A 20,825-nucleotide genomic window follows, 5' to 3' on the forward strand; every position below is an offset into this window, starting at 1 on the left:
ACAATATGACACTGAGTGTGTTTTCTCACACTGACCCCGCTTCAGAATTTCATTACATTTTCTCATAGTGCAGTGGGTCTAGACAGGAAGGAGAAGCGACAGAAATCTGACAGCATTCACTGAAATGGGATTTGAGTCCGTGCTGTAATAATACAGGGCTGTTTTTCCAGTAAGCACACTCTACCACTCAATAACTGAGGTGCCACAGTCACAGTGTCTTCAAGTGGATGGTAGTCTGGACCATCAGGTTGGCTGTGAAAGAAATTTCAAACTCATCTCTAGATTTTTTTTTTTAGGAACAAATTTTGCTGCACTAAAAGGCTATCTGTCTTGTCCCTTAAGTATAAAAAATGGGGCTGAACATGCTTTTCCAAGAACTGTTTACTTTCTTCCAAACCCGCCTAGAGAATATTCAAATTTTTATTAGCAGAGTCCTCTCCTGCTTTGATTTTTTTAAACCCAACTGGATGACCTTAAAGTACTGACAAATTATGCAGGGGAAATAGCTTGGAGTAGCTAATGTTTATCCATAAATATTCATCCTTCACACAGTGCAGTCCTGAGCATCCTCTGCTCTCCCTCTGTGAGCCGCACAGAAAGGACCGGGATGAACCCTGTCTTTTTCCAGACTGTGGTGTGGTGCAAACTCTCGATTTCCCCTGACAGAGTGAGCTCTAAGGGGGCTGGAAGGAATGAGGATGATTCCCAGACGTCTTTTTAAAGGCCGTGTGCTCAAAATATTCCTGTCTTTTCACCCTTGTGCCTGCATATAAATTCCTTTTTCTCTACTCATGATCCTTTTATGTTTCCCCCCTGTCATGTGTGTGTGTGTGTGTGTGTAGGTGACCTGGTGTCCAGGGCCATGCACTACCTACAGCCACTGTATATGAAGAACCACAACAATGGGACGCCGATCCACCAGAAAAGCAGCATAATTCATTGGGAGCCTGAGGCGATCTACACGCTGTGTTACTTCATGCACTGCCCTCAGATGGAGTGGGAGAACCCCAACGTAGAGCCATCAAAGGTCACACTACAAACAGAGAGGTAAGAAGCAAACATGTACATATACATCCACATATACAGAGCAATGAAAGACAAACTGGAAATTAACAGAAGTTGTACTGCAGTTTATTGTCAACCAGTCAAATGAAAAGACCAAAACGAACAGTGCATCTGTCCAAAAACCTGAATGACAGGTTCCTTCTTTATGACAAACCAGGACCAAATATGTATTAATCCACAACTGAAAATAGTCCCCAATAAATGTACTACTTTTCATACTTTTACTTTTTCTAAAGTCTACAGTGTCCAGCTGTTTGAGGAACTTATGCTGAGCCTTTTTGACAGTGAAACTGGATATTTGTGGTCCTTTTTAAAATATTTACTACTTCATTAGGAACAGCTTGGAGATGAGAGTCATAGACAGGATAAGGAAGTGGAAATGTGTTGAGTCTAATACATTGTTGGTAAGTTCTTGTTCGCAAAAAAAGAAAGAAAGACAAGAGCCTTCACACTCTCGGGACGCTGTGAAAGTAGGGCTGAAAGCAATAAATAGGTTGCAGCAGTTGTCTAATTTTCACAAACAGAATGTGTAGACATTTGTACACAAAGTGACTTTGGTAAGCAAATCTGTAGAAAGATAGTTGATTGTTGAATTTCATGCCCAGGTTGTCAAATACCAGTGTTTTAGGTTGAAAACTCCATCTGAGCTACCTGCAGCTACCTAGAGACAGCTCCTGGCTCTGATTGGTTGTTTTCATTCACATGCATTGGAATTTGCAAATTAATATGAGGAGGAGCCAAAAGAATCCATTTTTTTCATATGTCTCATACTGTCAGGATGGAGTGATATTTTCTTTTTTTTTTAAAAAATAAAAATAACCACTGAAGCTATAAAGCAGCTATACAACTAATGTGCACATAATGACTATTTTGTGAGAAGGCTTGTTTAGAATGGGAAAGGTTTGTGGCACAGTTTACAAGAAGCATACTAGCTAGAGAGGAGATGTAACAGGATCACCTAATGAAGAGCTAATCACAACACACTATCACAATTTACATTACAGTTGTTACTTTTTTTATTTGCATTTTGTGGAGAAAGAAAGTTGTTAGTTGAAATATGAAGATATTTATTCACACTTATTCACACTTGCTCATATTTGAACCATGAGAAATGTTTTGTGTTGTTATAGTAAGTACAGTAAGGTTTTTAAAACCAGAGCAAGACACAGCAATAGAATAGTCTGGTATTGATTAGTTCATCATACCCCTTCACCCCATTTTATACTGTGGGACATTAAAAATATTGCACATTTAATGTTCACTGGGATAATAATAAAAGAATACCATACCACCATAATAAAATGTGGAAACTCCCTTTCGTTATCCACTATTTACACCCCTGCTTTTGCCCTCCTTTCCACCTCAGCTTATAACTTTACAGACACTACCCGGTGGTAATGTTCTTTATGTAGAGAACTGCAGAGATCATTGTGCAGTAACTGTACACCTCAGCAGACTTTTATTATATTTCTGGCTCTCTGTGCTCACCCCTGAAATGGCACACCAGATGTTTTCCTCTGGAAGGAAAGCACAGTTTTGTATAAGTGAATTGTCAACTTACTGGCTACTTGAGTGAGCCCTCTGGGTGACCTGAGCAGGGGCAGGAAGCAGGCGTGCATGGACTCATGCTCAGTCAGTATGTAGAATTACCACCACTGACATAGTGGGGCATTATCAGCCGGCAGCTGTAGGACTGTGTTGGTGACTTATGCGTGAATGACATAAGGATTAGGCAATGTTTCCATGGTGTTAATTCCCTTGATCCTTCATCCTGTAGTTTTTGGACACTTTTTAGTTTTCCCACAAGTCAGGACAGCACAGAACAGTCTTGAATACAATCTGCCCAGTTTCTACTCATGAAACCCTTTTTCTGCTGAATTTATGAGCTATTTCTTTTTATTTTTTCACCCAACATATTCCACTGTAGCATTTACACCTCGACCTGTTCAGTATTTCCTATGGTTTGGTGGAATTCCCTGTCAGCTCGCGGCAGAGGTGGGAAGCAGAGCTGACAGTTGAGCCTGACCAGTCCTCCTCAGGGGCTCCAGGCTTTATCGCTTGCAGTGGAGCAAGTTATCGGTTCATGTATGTCCCAGGAGTCCAGCTTACGCCTGCTTTACCTCTAATCACCATTCGGAATAAAAATCACATTCATATATGTTAGTTTTACACATACTTAAGCACATTGCCAGAGCCCAAATCATTGCAGTTCTTGAAAGAGCTCTGCATGGAAACAGAAAGACCTTGAACTTCTTGTGAACTGGTGTCTCTGCTGGGCTTCGGCCTTGGAGGAATGTATTGCCATTATACGTTCCTTGCCTTTTGATTAGGTGTTGTGCGCTGTCTTAATGAAGTCTGTAAAACCAATAACGTCACGTGGCTGCAGGTCAGGCTCCTTTGAAGTGAGTGAAACAAAGGGGTTTGCACTTCTGAGAAGATCAAACTATTATTAAAAGATCCTCACGTCAACTCAGAACAGCATTGATGAGTGACTAATTAACAGTGAGTGACAGATGTGGGCCGGGCATGTGTCAAGGACAGTCCAGGCAGTAAGACATCCTTTGTAAAGTGATGTATTGAACAGTAAATCCCGGAGGACTGAACCAAGTTTCATCAAGATCACACAGAATAGACACAGTGACAGCGCATACAAAACACATGACCAGCTTATTTCTTCAGTAGCATTTAAACAAACTGTTTCAAAGATGATTTTTTCCCAGTGAAATCAAACAGATTGTTAATGCTATTATCTAATTGTGGTTTTATATGATTAACGAGATGAACAAGATATACAATAAAAATAATGAAAAATAAATAACTGAGCTGTTATACACTTATACACCCAAAATCAAGAATGAATATTTTTCCTCTTACCTGTAGTGCTATTTTTCCATCTAGATGGTGTGAGTTGCAGAGTTTTGGCGATATTGGCTGTTGACATATCTGCCTTCTCTCAAATACATATAACGTGCTCAAAGCACCAATAAAAAATACAAAACTCTAGAGCAGTGTCTTTTTCAACAAATCATGATTTAGTTAAATTATACAAATAATACACAGAGCAGTTTTATGTAGGAACTATTTTTATATTTCTCAGCTACACCTGCCAACCGTTTCATCACACAGACCGTCAGCAACTAGCTGAGTGGTGCTAACGTTGCAAATCAGCTGAGGTGGACACCATTGATATTTACATCTTCCGTATACTTGCCAACCTTCAGACCATAAATGTAGAGTGGACTTTGAAACCAAAGCAGGGTCTAGGAGTCCTCCTCCAGAAAGTTTTGAGTTTCATACACTTTTTTTATTTTAAGCAATTTTAGTTTCCTGCATTCTGGTGGTTTCTTTTTATATAATTTCATTTTTATATGCCTTTTTTTAATTTGTAGGACAGCTGAAGATATGACAAGAAAGGGGGAGAGGTACACATCACATTTTTTGCAAATTGATGCCTGCAGATGACCTATAACGGACATTTACTAGCTGGCAAATACAATGGGACCATAGCATTTAGCCTTACCTGGTCCAGTTTCAAATTGATTACAATGCACAGAAAATGAATATTTAGTATGTCAGTTAGTTTGCTCTTACCATAGAAAAGATGTGCCCCTTTCCTTTAAAATTTGACAGAAGGCAAATTTTCCTGAGTATTTCTCTCAGTATTTCTCTGTTTTACTCTGTCTCTGACTCACTGAGGAGGACGAGATGCAAGTATGAATGTGTTAAAGAGAACTGGATACAGCAGCACACAAGCAGCTCTTTTCTGTGGTGTGTGCACCTGCATTGCTGTCCACTTGAAAACAGTAGATGAGGTCTAGACATTGTGATATCAAGAAGAAAAAAAAGGTGTCAAAGTTTCTCATAAATAGAGAGAAATATAGGAAATTGTGACCCTCAGAGGCCCAGAAGAGGGCAATGAAAAAGTGAGGTCTCCTAGCAAAATTGTGAAGGTCATGAAGTGTGATCTTTTGCTGTCATGAGCATAAGCCTCTCGTCCATGAGTAGATGCACGCTTCCTTCTTCCTCCCTCTGTCTTACTGTTTGTGGGTGTCGTTTGGTAGAAATAAAGTAGTTCCTACATGAAGCTGCTCACAACAAGGTCTGTGGATTATCTTGAATAACTGGGTCATGATTTGAGATCTTTCCCTGCTGATCATCAAGCTGAGTGCCATTTAGTTCCATTGTATTTTAGAGAAGGCAGTCATTGTACAGTATGGCCACTATGTTCCAAAATTCTGCAGCTCGGAGACAAGAGACACTACAGTCCAGAAGAAAAATCTGTATTTTCGATTTGGGATTGAACTGTCCCTTTAAAGCCCATGTCTTGTTTTTTTTAATATATCTATATTTATATTTACATGTGTAATGCATTATAGTCAAAAATAGTCAATAACAGCCTTTGTATTGTGTACACCTGAAGCCATATCAAGGCATCTGTTTTGTGTGTATTTATAGCAGCTCATTGTCTTGTTTAAGTAGATAAAGTGTGTATTTATATCCACAACATGCTGTCAGCACAGTAACGAAGGTCAAAATGTGACATCATGCATATGTAATTTAATGCACATGAATTCCATGTGGCTGCAGTAAACACTGATGCAGGATGGGTGGAGGAAAGGGGCAAACGGGAAGGCAGGAAAACAACTTATTTAATGAATTCATACTCATCGTGGCTTTTGTATTCTTGCATATTTACATCCAAGAACGTCGGGACCGTGGGTCATGCAAAGCCAGAGTTCTCACATAGAGATTTTTCGCTCAATGAGACTGTTGGTCTGTTTTCTCTGTGCTGCCACATTTCTACATTTCTCTCTCAAGCTGTTCACTCCTAGCTCTGGTGTCAGGGTCAACTGTATTATGGTATCCTGCCTCTGTGTAAGCACTACAGTACACTAGGTTTGAAAAATACCAACAAACCCTTTGTTTACTTTCAGCGGATAGTGCGCTGTCATAAATACTGCGTGCAGTCTCCATCCATTATGTTTACATGGGGCACCATTATCTTCACAAGACCTTATGATGTCATGCAAAATAGATTAGAAGCAGAGCAATTTCAGTGCTCTCGCTGTAAAATGTTATGATGATGCATGTAATGCCCTATGACTGTTTTAGCATCACAATGCATTTTAAGGCATAGAGAAACTATTGCAATGCATTACCATATGTTGCAATACAGTGTGTGTGGTTTGTAGATATGAGCTTCTTCAGTGTCACCAGCTGAGCCTCAACAGCATCATCACAGTAATAAACATCACTCTGTCAAGCTTTAGGTCTCTACACTCCTAGAAATGAGGGTTCTGAAAGGGTTCCTCCTGAAGGGCCAGGGTTCTACCCAGATATATTTGTTTCTTTTTGAAGAAAGGCTTTATCAGTGGTTCTTTGGATGAAAAGGGTTCCATGAAGAACTGTGTGCGTTCTACTAAAAACACTGTTTGTAGCATAATATAAAAGGGTTCTCAGTAGAACCCTTTTATATTGTATATATTAATATAAAAGCGTTCTCAGTAGAACCCATGTGTTTTCTAGATAAAACCCATGGAATATAAAAAGCTTCTCAGTAGAACCCCCTGGTTGGATTCTAGATACAACCCTTGGAAGGTGAAAAGGTTTCTGGGTAGACCACCCAGAGAGGGTTCTTGGTGGAACCACTATATGATAGGTTCTCCTATGGGGACAAGCTGAATAATCCATTATGTCTCTAGTTAGCATCTTTAGCATCTTCTAAGAGTGTACATTAGAGCAGAATAGTAGTGAAGAGTTAGTGGATACAAGTTTTCATACTTGACTCAGACTGTATAAAAGAGAATTTGTTGAATTTGTTTTTTACTGCTGTGATCTATGGTCTACAATCTATGCTATGATCTTGCTGAGTTTTGATTTTCTCACATCAAAGTGTCTCTCTGCGACATGCTAGTTTTGGCTCTTTGATTTCATCTTCTAGACGGAGTTCATCCTGTTCTCAAACATCCGCTATACTGGGCCAGATCTCCAAAATAACATATGCAAATTCTGTATTAGGTGGATTTTCCTTGCAAGTGCCTGGGCACACTAAGTACTGAGTGTGACTGAAGTTCACTGTGAGTCCGTAGTGGCCACAACATGTGCCTCTATCTCCTCCTACAGGCCGTTCATGGTGCTGCCGCCTCTGATGGAGTGGGTGCGCGTAGCTGTGGTCCATGCTGAGCACAGACGCAGCTTCTCTGTGGACAGCGATGATGTCCGGCAGGCTGCCAGACTGCTGCTGCCTGGAGTGGACTGCGAACCCCGTCAGCTCCGGTATGGCTGTAAGCAGAGTGCTTGCCTTCAGGCTGCACAGCGTGTGTGCACCCAACCTCTTTCCTCTTCCTCTGCACATAAAAACACACCAGCAGGCACGCGTGTGAACTCGCACACAAGCTCAGTCACCAAGCATGAAAAGATAGGCGTATTTCCCACGCACTCCTCCTCCCTGTAGTGATAAAAAAAAAAATAAAACTTGTCAGGTGTTCAGGGGAAAATATACAGTCAAAACCATCTTGCTTGTGCTGTGAATCACTTTGTGTGCTTTGCCCTTCAGAACGGATGACTGCTTCTGTGCCTCGAGGAAACTGGATGCTGCCTCAACTGAAGCAAAGTTCCTGCAGGACCTGGGCTTCCGTATGCTCAGCTGCGGACGCACGGACCTTGTGAAGCAGGCTGTCAACCTGCTGGGGCCTGATGGTATCAACAGCATGAGTGAACAGGTTAGAGACTTAGTCAACACGTTAAATAATGCATATGCAGGCACATTTACCCTGATACACACACGCACATGCAGCCTGTGGAACAGAAAATCTTGTTTGCTTGGTAAACTGTGGCTCCTTCACCTTTGAGCACCATGCAGACTTGTGAGGAGAGAGACAGCCATGAATATTAAAGCTTTATCTGACTTATATTTTTCCTGCAGCTTTCCTGTCGAGGTGCTCTGCATTACATCATGACTCCCACATCCCGTACAGTAAATCATCAGGGGGATACTGCAAGTGTAACTCGTGATTTTCCATAGGAGAAAAAAAATCAACATTTAGTCTGCGGCTGAGCTTAGCAGAACCTTTCAAACACAAGCCTAGTGCTGTATGTTTCTGTCAAACAAGGTCTGCTGACATGACTGATGGCCCAGAGGAGATACAGATTCATAACGTATCCTTTAAAACGATCAATAACAGAATATTACTCTCATCAGACTCAAGGTGCCTGGAGTGGAACTGTCAAGGATACAAGTTAAGAGCAGTGCAAATGTTCTGCCTGGCTTTGTACGACTTTATTGCAAAAGTTAAACCTGTGTTCAAATAACTAATATCAAACGTCTGACGCAGACCCTCCTCAATGAAATAAGATACTTGAAATCTTTTTTATGATTATTATTTTAATATATCCTACAAACACACCCTTCAACATAAAGAATACATGCAAAAAACAAAGAAATATACTAAGTATAATTTTAAAAAAGCAATAAGGATCATAGGAAAAACAGAACAGCACCAAATTCATCTTGTTTTAATGAGAAATCTGTGCACAGAAGTTTCAAAATGATCCAACAGAACATCCTGGTCCCCGAATTTTAGGTGCTGCCTTCAGACTGTAGACGAAACAATTCATTTATCCCATCCTCCAGCATTTACAGACTAGGATACTGCAACCTGCCTATTTAATATCCAGCTTGTTTGCACTTGTATTGTTTGAAAGTGGCTGATTTTACCTGGTTTTATTATTTTAAACTGGCTTGATTTTATTTGCTTTTATTATTTAAAATATTTGCCTTTGTTATTACTTCATATATGTTATTATTTTATTTGAAGGAAACTGTCACAAACTCAACACGTAAATTTAAGCAGATATTTGCAAGTGTGTATGATCTATGTTTACATGTTTGTAGTATGTTGTGTGATGCTGCAGCTTTGATCCAAAGCACATTTCTCTGTGAGACAATAAACTATACCTTAGTTTAAAATGTTTGTACAAAACAGAAAAATCCCACACAACAGATTTTGCACAGATGAAGCAGTCAACCATGGCCTTCCGGGGACATGTGAGTCAGAATTTCTGTGGGAAAGAATGCAGGAATTTCCAAAGTCTCCAAAACTTTTCTGACTTATGACTGAGGTTATCAGTCAGTCTCTTCAGCAGGAGAAGGGCCGATATCTGTGATAACCACATGTCGACCATGGGGACCTTCAGATCAAATCATCGCAGCAAGACACTTCTTTTAGCCAGAAATAAAAGAATGAAGAAGAATGAACCTCTTTCCAAAATGCCTGGATGTGATCACATGACCAAAACAAATGGGAAAACATACCTTTGAGCGTTTTGCATTTATAGCAGAGAGTTGAACTGTCGGGGAATATTTTCTGGGGATGAATAGGTGTATAATAAGTCCTATGACAAAATGTAAAACTTAGTTCATGTATAGAAACTGAAGTACAAGGGGGAGTGTATCTTAAACTAGTGAAATGATATGTTTGCTCTTGTTCTCTGTACCTGTGCTTGGTGTAGGGGATGACCCCGCTGATGTATGCTTGTGTCCGTGGAGACGAGGCCATGGTTCAGATGCTGCTGGACGCGGGAGCGGATATTAACAGCGAGGTCAGTGCTGCTTACTGCTATTCTGGTCTCGACATTGGGCAGATCAAAGTCAAATGAAGGAAGGATTAAAATCACACAGAGCAGAATGGAGTGCACATTGCCCTCATCAGATAAAAAGAAATATATTTAAGTTTTTAAAATATGAATGCTGTGAGTGAATTTTAATGGGAGACATCAGCATTGTATATGTCAAGGAGAACTGGACTTTACAACTTGAATTCTTTAATATGTACAGTGTTTCTCTGATAGTCCTAAAGTGATTTAATGTTTTTTAATACTGAAAACTACTGTGTGTGGCATTGAATTGGAGAAAACCAATCATGTTGTCCTTCCATCTCCTCTTCTTTGTTCTCTCCCATCATGTGTCTAAATGTATCAGAGCTGAGGATCATGAGGCTATGACTGCCCAGCCACTCAGATGATATATAGCAGCATGAAAGCAGCTTGAAATTGTATGTGCAGTGAAACTCACTTGCATTTCAGTATTTAGAGCATAAGACATGACGCAGAGGTTTGTTACTGAGTCATTTTATTCTCTGTCAGATGGCTTGACTTAAAGCAAACTGAATTCCCCACGGAGTCTTCAGAGAATCGAGATGGTATTCTTTAACTCTGAGCAGACTTCAGAGGAGGTGGTTCAATTAAGGCCTCATGATCTCATGGTCCTCACGGTCTTTGTTAGTCACCAGAAACAACATGTCCCATGAGCCATCGTGTCAGAGTTGATCTGCAGTCCACTGCATGCATGACCCCTGGCCAGAGCACAAAGCACTGTTGACCAAAATATAAAGACCCGCTTTCAGATTCATTTTCTTCACCTGGTTGTGATCCTGGTTGAATTTTGATCAGTTAGAGATAAATGTTGTTTGTCTCTGATGTGGGAAAACAGGTTTCTTTCACCAGCTGGACAGCCTCAGGTATTAATAAATTACTTAACGGTTGCCACTATTATTTAAATGACAGAACAGTGTAAGAAAACAAGACTAAGACTGCGGGGTACAGGACAAGGAAACAAAGCTGTTACCAAAGGGGTGTCTCTCAAAACTCAGATTGAGGGCTTATTAAAGAACATATGAAATATGTATGTTCCCAGATCGCAGACAGAGGCAGGCTGCTCACCATTACTGATATACAGCAATGTACTTTTAGGGTGTTAGGCTTGAAGAAAGGGGGTTCACACTGAGGAAAAACAGAGGAACCTGTCAACTATTTATGGAAGACAGTAACATATTTATAAGGGACCTAACAGGTTAAACATTAGCTCACTACATTGGTAATGCCAATTTATATTCTTTGGATTGACTTCATGCTGTAATAGATAAAGTGCAATAAAACCAAATTATTTCACCCTTTGCTCATGGCAGTTATTTCCAACGAAATAGGGGGCACATTAAGGATTGTTTTGTTTGTTTCATTGTTATTTTGCATTTTGAGAATAATTGAAATGTGTGGAACAAAGTCAAACTTTTAATATATGCCAGGTAAAAAGATAAAAATAATCAGAGGTGGAGGATGTTTATTGATTTTGCATTATGAGAATAAAGTCAAATGTTGATAATAAAGTTGAAATACCATGTTGAGAAGAAACTTGAAATGGGTAGAATAAAGTCAAAATATTAATAATGAAGTCAAAATGTCAAGAATGGAGTTGATATCTTGAGAATGAGGTAGAAATGTTAAGATTAAAGTCCAAATGTTAATAATGAAGTCGAATTGTTGAGAATAGAGTCTTAAATTAGGAATAAAGTCATAATGTTAAGAATAAAGTTGACACACCATGTCGAGAATAAAGTTGAAATGTTTTGATTTTATTGTCAATATCATGACTTTATTACCAAAAAGCTAAATAAAATAAAAGTAGTAAATAATAATGATAATCTCCTGATTCATTTTTTCTTATGCCTGGCACCAGTACTCTTCTGAAGTTATTAGATACTTTTGCCTGAACAAAAATCTGGTGTGCATCTGATTAAAACAATAAGAGATGTAGTTGTTATAGAGGAAAATTCAACTTTTATTTCCAGTGGCAATACAGCTACAGTCAACCATAAACTGCAAACCTTAACTGCAACATGAAATACATGTTGCAGCTTCACTCATTTCCAAATTAAATGAATTTTGCCTTGTTCCTCCTGAATCAGCAGATGTGCCTTTGTGCTTTGTTCATGTTGCTGTGTCTCATGTATGTCACGCTTTCATTTGACTCACACTTTGTCATTGCAGCCTGACCGCAGAGATGAGTCTAAGAGAGGTCAGGTCAGAGCCCCGTCAGAGAAACCCACAGCGGAGGAGGACGGAAAGATCAGAGTGAAAACGCTAGGTCTAACTAGACAGATCAATCCATCGTGTTCATTAGAAGGCGAGCACAGTGACAGGATGTCCTCTGCAGCCCCAGGGTTCCTAGTTAATTACTCTAGTTTGTCCTGTAGAGCTTCCTGTCCCCCTTCTCCTCCCTGCAGCTGCTTGTCTTGTGCTCCATAGGCCATGTAGTAGTTTTAATGGCTTCATATCTCTCTCCCCTCACCTTTCTCCCTTCTACCTACCCAACCCACCCACCTGTGTCCCTTCCCCAGGTGCCAAACTCAGTGCACAAGCACCCCTCAGTCTTTCCCGAAACGCGGCAGGCGACGCCCCTCACTTTCGCTGTGTTACACGGACATGTGCCTGTGGTGCAGGTAGTGACGTCCTTCCTCACCTGTGACTCTCTCATCATGACCTGTCGTTGTGCTTCAGCTCATGGTTGGTCGTCATTGTCATTTCAGTCATCAAAGCTTCTTGGTGGTGACAATGATAATGGTTCTCCACTGCGAGTTTTCTCCTGTCTCTCTTTTTTGTTCTCATTTTTCAGAATGATCAAGATCTTGTTTGTGTGATGTGCAGTTTGATCTTTTTATCTTTGAAGAGGGCATTTACCCAGTTGATCTTCATGTCTGAACAACATGGCCTCCTGTCAATTTGCATTTTTGAGCAAATGGATCAGACTGCATTTAGCGAGTGGAAAGTGGAAACACAGCAGCCTAATTGTTATCGAACTCATTTAACTAATTTAGTTTGTCCTCTAAATGATCCGTTCATTGGATTTTGAATCATTAAATTCTAATGGAAAATGTTTAAGCCATGCGACACCACAACCTGAACTCTGAGGACATCAGATAAAAGAACAAATGTAGTTAAAAAGATATCCCCGGAGTCAAAATGTATTGTCATTAAATATAAATCATTTCACACACTTTTTCCAAGATATTAATTTTAAATGCAAGTCAGTTTTTTCATCTCATTAGATGACACAAAGTTATGAGATTCAGAAATGTGTTTAGATCATTCTCTCTGTTACAAAAAATATTGTTCCCCAGATAAATTGCAATGATAAATGTAAATAAACTTAACAGAAGACTTTAAATATAGAAAAACCTACAGTTTACAGGTAAAACAATAATAATGAATCAGTGAAACAGTATAGTAAACATGTGTATATTCTCATAGTTATTACTGCTTCATTTACATTTGAAAATATCACCAACATTAAAAGAATATTTTGATATTTTGAGATATAGACATGTTTCTTTCTTGCTGAGAGTTAGATGGAAATATTGATACCACTCTCATGACTGTACATTAAATTTGAAGCTCCTACTACTAATAATAATAATCACCATCATCACCATAATCATAATAATAAAGATAATCGTAACACTTTATATTAAGGTGCCTGTAATAAACTTTACTTTTTTGATCATTTTTAGATAATATGACATTTAATTAGGCATTAATTAGCAGTTAACTATGCACTTATTAATAGTTAACTGTGCATTTTGGTGATACTTAATCTAACGTCTCAATTTATTGAGGTTAATTAATCCTTTATAATGCACTATAATGCATTAACCAGTAACTATGCATTTTATAGGGGCACTGGAGCCAAAGTGTGAACAATACTTATTCAGGTTAATTAATCCTTGATTATGCTATTATTTTTAGGCTTTTTGCCTTCATTGGACAGGGACAGCTGCAGAGAGACAGGAAAGAGAGTAGAGTAAGAGGGGATGATCTGAGCTTGATTTGAACCCGGGACACTTCAATAATGACTTTTTTGAGAAGTGATTAAAAAAAAATTACTGAAGTTACTGAAAGGGATAGCTTAGCTTACATGTAGCATAAAAACTGGAAACTCACTAATTAACATCTTGCTTGTTTAATTCATAAAAAGTGAATATAAAAAGGACAAGTTTTGGTTTTACAGGGATTTGACTATTTCTTGCTAAGCTAACTGGCTGTTAGCTGTGCTTCAGGTGTGAGAATGGCATAAATCTTTATAAGTGTATTTCCCAAAATGTTGAACGATGAAAACTAAATTAGTCACTGAAGAACAACACTTTCAAGGATCTGGGAAGGCTAAAATACACAGTGCAGGAAACACTGTGAACTAGTCATGTAAAACTTAAATATTCTCTGTGCATGTGAACAAGTCAGCAGATAAAGGAAGCTGAATTCTAACAGACTGATTTATAATGATTTTGACTGATTCTTCCTTTTCTCCTCACCCTGCTTTCTCTGTTTACCTCCCTCTCTCCCATCATGCCTCTCTTTGTCAACACCCGACCACCACCGCAGCTGCTGCTGGATGCCAAAGCCAACGTGGAGGGGTCCTTGCAGGACGGGATGGAGAACTACACAGAGACCCCGCTGCAACTGGCTGCTGCTGCAGGTACGGAGACACGCTGTGACTCCCATCCTCTGCCTCCTGTCCAACTGTACTGTAGCACGCTGACAGCACCAGCTGGCCTCCTATAAGCAGCTGATAACAACACCTGACTGTCAGCGTGAGGCATGCATGCAGAATAATGATCGAATGTTTGTCTTACTTTCATTTTTGGTGTCTCTGCCAACTGTTTTTCACACACAGGCAACTTCGAGCTAGTGAGTTTGCTGCTTGAGCGGGGGGCCGACCCCATGGTGGGAACCATGTACCGTAATGGCATCTCTACAGCACCACAGGGAGACATGAACTCCTACAGTCTGGCAGCAGCTCACGGACACAGGTACAGTAGGTAACAAACACACACACATTCATGTTCAAACAGTACACACACTCCTGAGAGGATAAATAGAAGATACACAAACACACTCTGCTCATCCTGTGTATTCAGCATATAATCTTATTTATGTACAAACACAGAGCATGTCCATGAATTTGACTCCTCTTCTGTTCAATTAGTTTGTGTCATTAATGCTGCTTCACTAAACACCCATTGTCTGCTTGTGTTTTTGTTGTTGCTCCTCTTCACGATTTTGTTTTTATTTTTGCTTGAGATGGCACAATGTAAAGATAGAAAAAACAGCACAACCATCTCAAACGTATGAAAATGAAGAATTGATCAAATACAGTATGGTCAGCGCTAATATTATGTTTCAACGTTTACTTGTTTTGAAATTCATGAACTTCCTCAACCCCTGTTCAAATTCAGTTTTCTGCAAGTATTGTGGAAATTTCCGCCCATGTGTGCTAAGACCATAAAAGTTCAGCATAAACATGTATGCAGAATAGTTTTTGGCAAGAATTTATTTTACAGAGCCTTCATTTCCACTTGCCTCTATACTGATATGACATTTTTCCCTGTTTAGCTGACCTACTATGCTCTTCTGTCTATGTTCTGCTGGCAATTAGTTGTGATAAATTGTAAGTTTGCTATTTAAATATTATCTGTTTCCCCTATAATTAGAAAAAAAAAAAAAAAAAAAAAAAGGAGGAAACTTCTCACAAATTATGATGAACTTATTCTGAAATGCCGCTGAACTGTGAAAATAGAGTATCACCTAATTTGTCCCCCTAATTTGATTGATGATTAAATTACTGGCCAATAATAGGAAATTTATATTATGCTCTCAGACTATATTCATGAAGATCTTTGATGCATTTTACTAGAATAAATAAATGAACATTTTGAAGAGTTTTTATTGTAATAGTAATAGCTCACCACATCTGGGGCTGTCTTACCCTGTGCTACACTGTCTTTAGCAACAATAGACCACTTTGATTTTGTTAGGCAGCCATATTTTATGAGATGTAAGCTAATAAGGAATGATTAGTTATAAAATGAAAAAGGTCTTCCAGTGAATCACAAAATGACACAGATATTACATGGTGACAAAAGCACCAGACTATCCTAACATAGCCAAGGAGGTCCACGTGGAGAACCAAACATTCAAAATGTGTTTCACGTGTGTTGACATGCACTAAGCATTTCAAACTGACATCATCACATTATACAGTAAGTCAAATGCACCTGTTTGCTAATTCTGGTGATATTGAACGGGAGACTTTTGCAATAAAATGTGACTCACTAATATAATCTGCAAAGACCAATCAAATTTCTTCTTTGTTTTTTCTCCTAATAGGAATGTGTTTCGTAAGCTGCTGTCCCATACAGAGAAAGGGAAAGGAGATGTCTTATCCCTGGAGGAGATTCTGGCAGAGGGCTCAGAGCTGGAAGGCAGAAGTCCGTCTCAGATCGACCTGATCCGAACTGGGAAGGCCAAACTTAAAGCCCTGAAAGAAGCCATGTACCACAGCTCAGAACACGGACATGTAGACATCACCATAGATATACGGAGCCTTGGTTAGTTTCCTTTTAAATCATCTGCATGCATTTTGTACAGAATCACATCCTGTGCGCACCCTTTCTTTGTGCATGTTTGTGTGTGAACTGGATAATTTTCATGTGTGTTTACATTCGTAACTATTTCTCAGGCGTCCCATGGACTTTGCACACTTGGCTGGAGTCTTTGCGCACGTGTTTCCATCAGCACCGCCGACCTCTGATCCAGGGTCTTCTGAAAGAGTTCAGCTGCATCGAGGAAGAGGAGTACACCGAGGAGCTGATCACGCACGGCCTGCCTCTCATGTTTCAGATCCTCAGAGCCAGCAAGGTACTGCACTGTCTGTGTCACACACATAGTTCATTTGCAAACACTTTATTTGATGGGGTGTGCATAAAACTGTCATAACACTGTCATAACAATGCCTTCATGACTGTTGTCACTAAGTGTCATTTGGTCAGTTATGCCATTTGTAATGCAAAGTTGAGATTGTTTGAGATGTCTTTGTTATTACAACTTGACATTAACCAAAACAACATAACCTGTCAACTTTACATGAAGAAACTGTTTAGCTTTATGCCATATATGGTTGGTTTTGACAGTAGCTGTCATAAGAGGATTATGGGTGTGTCATGAGTATTCTCCTGGTAAATTTTGGAAAAATGTCATAAAGACAACATTAAGTTTTATTACACTGTCAAATGCTTTTGTAATATTGCCATGAACATATTCCCTTGACCTCTACTAAAATGGTGCCATTTGGACCACCATCTGGACAGAGGGAAAAGCTCTCATTAAAGCAGACGGTGGCGACTTTGGATCTAAAATATCAAAGAGCACAGACATTTGCACATCTGTAGATTGACAGGTGCGTAGCAGACCATGGGTCGACAATAAAAGGCAAGAAAGACTCCCACACACTGTCCTCTGCTCTTGCAATCAAAGATTTCCTTATGAAATCTTTGACTGCAGTGAATGAGAAAGTGTGGTCAAACTTTGAATGGTGTAGCTTGATTAGCCACGGAGCTAGCAACTTAATTATCTGACTCAACCCTGGAGAGCCAGGAGTCAAACCCTGAAAAGTCAAACTGGCCACCGTCAGTCTCTGAGGCTGTGTCCAGTCCTGGTCCACCTGGAACAGTCTTATGCTCACCCTTTCCAATAAAGTGTTGTTGTTTATTTTTAGTGTCAAAAGTTCCATAATAACCTTTAGGCATAATGTAATTCATGTGGTCTGATATAAAAGTAGACTTATGCTCATCCTCTTGGCTCTGTTTTTAGGCTTCAGAAAATGTTGCATGGCACAGGAGACTCTGGCCAATCACAGGTCAGTAAGATAGATGATTGTTGAGTCTCATAACCAGAATGTCAGTATTTGGCGCCCTGGGAATGATATTTAACAGTCAACTATCTTTCTCCAGAATCGCGTCCTGCACTTTTAATTAAATCACTTTGGATTTCAGCTGGTTGAGGCGCCACTCTGTTGTGCAATCACTAGAACATGATTAAAAGCTGCATTTTGATCTCTATCTTTAAGATGTTCTTCTGCACTTTCATAACTCTCTGTTTTATTGAGCTCATCTCTTTTCTGTGTGATTGTCATTAAACAGTCAGGTCATCAGCTTCACAGAGACTGACAGAGCCCCGGAGGCCTACTCAATATCAATTACTTGAAATGATAATGATTTATGACAAGCACCCCTCGCTCCTCTCCGTTGCTGCTCATTAGATCAAGGCCTCGTCTCATTACTGAAGCTCATGATCCCCTTGGTAGGCCACATTAGATTTAAAGCAGCACATCACTGTCCCGTCTGGCACCTCTGTTTGTTTTGTCTACTTTGTCTTGGCTTAGCACTGCCCTGCCAGCTATATGAGATTTGCTGTCAATGCTGATATGAGAAGAAAACACTGCAGTGCACACACACACTCACACACTCAAATAAATAACACACAAAGCAGACCTGCGGAGACTCACATGCATGTGCATTCCCCGACCGACAATATTTCTTCTCTCACAGACACACACATAGCCTTCAGTGGATTACTGCATTGTCAGTCCTTGTCTCTGTCTGGGCTGATATATGGTGGTGTCGATGACCCTCATCTCTATGAGGGTATCAGGGACCACTGGCACTGTTTACTTCACCATGAGGACCAGAGACATCAAGGTATCGCCCGTTCATCTTCCCTCTGCCAGATAGTCTGCTGCCGCGGCCCACTGAAACCTTCACTTAGCAGTTTAGTTAAAAATCAGTTCAGTTCAGCTCAGTTTGATTCAGTTCAGTCCAGTTCAATTCAATTCAGTTCAATTCAATTCAATTCAATTCAATTCAATTCAATTCAATTCAATTCAATTCAATTCAGTTCAGTTCAATTCAATTCAATTCAATTCAATTCAATTCAGTTCAATTCAATTTATATTTTTGCCACTCTTGCTCAATTTCAGATTACTTTACTGGCATGATGTAACACTGTATATGTTGCCAGAGCAAGTGTTTACTCATTGAAACCCTAAACATAGAGTGAAAACACATACGGAAAAATACTATAGCAAATAGCATGTTACAGATACTACAAATAACATAGTACAGCAAATAGTAAATCTCTCTCATTCACATTGAATGTGGCTTGTGACTGGGGGGAATAAAAATGTATATGTGTTCCAGGTGGAATAGGTGGAATAGGTGGCTGTTAATAGCTGTTTGTTGGCGCCATGCTTCAGTAAGACCAAGCAGCCTGACTGCACACGCGGGGCTTGTAATGCTGCGCACCGCTGCTGCAGCTGAATGGCACTGCCCCTCCTTCTTCTCCCTCAGATTTACCACCACACGAAACAAGTGGAAAGTTAGGTGTGAGAGTAAGAAGATCTCACTCTTCTTTCTTTCTCTTTCTCTTTCACACTCCTACAGTAGCCCAGCTTGTCACGGTGTTCCCCGATGCACTTATCTCTGAGGAATACGGGGTGCAAGAGATGAGCCTGATATTCATCTGATCCCCTGTCAAAAGTGTGAGGTAGCCATGAATATGAGGCTTATTAGAACAAAACTGCTTGAATAAAGTGAATTCTGAGTGTGATGGAAGGCTGCAGAAGTTTAACCTCTCACTGTGCTGATAATTGTGTTGGGGATGTTTGTGTAGGAGAGGATCATTACTGTAAGTGCTTTTGTTCTTGCATAACAGGAACTCCTGGATGTTGGCTGAGCGCTGCCCGCCCAAGCAGCTTTCCTCACTCTCTGATGTTTTGCTTCTCTGTCTGTGTTTTCTCTGGCAGAACGAGGTGATCAGCCAGCAGCTGTCTGCAATCTTCACCCAGTGTTACGGCCCATACCCCATCCCCAAACTGGCAGAGATCAAGAGGAAGCAAACGTCACGCCTGGGTGAGGGCCTGTGTGTGTGTTATATATATATATATATATATATATATATATATATATATATACATATACATATACATATAAATATATATATATATATATATATATGTACACACATACGTGTGTGTGTGTGTGTGTGTGTGTGTGTGTGTGTGTGTGTGTGTGTGTGTGTGTGTGTGTGTGTAAAAAAATTAAATAAAATCTGTTTAACCGTGTAAAAAACACAGCTCTCAGGACACAGTGCTTTAGTTGGATGTTATTAGTTAATAATGCAGAAAAATGGAAAGTGCACATACCACCACCTAGTGTTCAGAGATTGGAATAGAAATTATCCTGTAAAGCCTAACAAATCAAATAATTGCCAGAAAAATTACATTTTTTTTTAAACTGAAGTGTTTCACTCACATATATGATATATGTTTGTTTTGTATCATATTTAATATGTCAAGAATTTACAGAAAGTCATTGATCACAAATATTGCTCATTCCACAGGCTGGCTGCTGCCCACAGTGCACTGATCATAAGTGGTCATTGATAATTGATCATATTAATACTGTACAGGTCTCAGTGTCAAGTATGATACAAATGGTGTTACAATGTTACAAGAGTGATAAAAATGTAGCAGAAATGTATCTAGAATGGTTAGTGAGATTCTACACTCCATTTTTTTTTTTTAATGATAATCAGAAAAACATCACGCTTTTCTGGTCATGTGTCTTTCAGATCCTCACTTCCTGAATAACAAAGAGATGTCAGATGTGACCTTTTTGGTGGAGGGGAAACCCTTTTATGCCCACAAAGTCCTGCTCTTCACAGCTTCCAACAGGTATACTTACTTAAAGAGCAAGGCTCCAACTTGCTATTTGGACAGCAGTACTCATTTTTGAACCTTAGGGTCTTACATATGGCACCTTTAAACATCGCTTTTCAAATAAATTTTAATATGAAAAGATACTTTAATTCATGCAGCCTTGAGCAAACACTTAAAAAGCTGCACTGATATGTTGATGAGATGTGATGTCAGTACTGTACCTTTCTACCATCCATTTCACTCTCACGTCATGTTGCATTAATGTCGTAAAGTGACTGAAGAGAAATGACACAACATCACTCGAATGTGTTGCTGATATCATGTCCACAGAGAAAACATCAAATAACACATGGAAACTCATTTTAGTGTAAAACTA

General features: G+C 39.6%; 1 protein-coding gene across 2 annotated transcripts in view; it reads left to right on the forward strand.

Annotated features, from left to right (window-relative positions):
* The window catches only part of abtb3b (ankyrin repeat and BTB domain containing 3b), an 89,216-nt gene that overhangs the window by 65,309 nt on the left and 3,082 nt on the right, over nt 1-20,825 (forward strand). Inside the window, exons 3-13 of one of the 2 annotated variants that reach the window (XM_084734598.1) lie at nt 843-1,047; nt 7,189-7,341; nt 7,622-7,787; nt 9,577-9,666; nt 12,240-12,341; nt 14,278-14,371; nt 14,570-14,705; nt 16,063-16,283; nt 16,415-16,593; nt 19,535-19,640; nt 20,362-20,464. In XM_084734598.1, coding sequence (XP_084590724.1) covers nt 843-1,047; nt 7,189-7,341; nt 7,622-7,787; nt 9,577-9,666; nt 12,240-12,341; nt 14,278-14,371; nt 14,570-14,705; nt 16,063-16,283; nt 16,415-16,593; nt 19,535-19,640; nt 20,362-20,464 — 1,555 coding nt within the window. The remainder of the gene's footprint in view (nt 1-842; nt 1,048-7,188; nt 7,342-7,621; nt 7,788-9,576; nt 9,667-12,239; nt 12,342-14,277; nt 14,372-14,569; nt 14,706-16,062; nt 16,284-16,414; nt 16,594-19,534; nt 19,641-20,361; nt 20,465-20,825) is intronic. The other variant, XM_084734599.1, reaches the window with a different exon arrangement.

The sequence above is a fragment of the Lutjanus erythropterus genome, chromosome 13 (assembly GCF_056507025.1).
Source record: "Lutjanus erythropterus isolate fLutEry1 chromosome 13, fLutEry1.hap2, whole genome shotgun sequence".
Lineage (NCBI taxonomy): Eukaryota > Metazoa > Chordata > Actinopteri > Lutjaniformes > Lutjanidae > Lutjanus > Lutjanus erythropterus.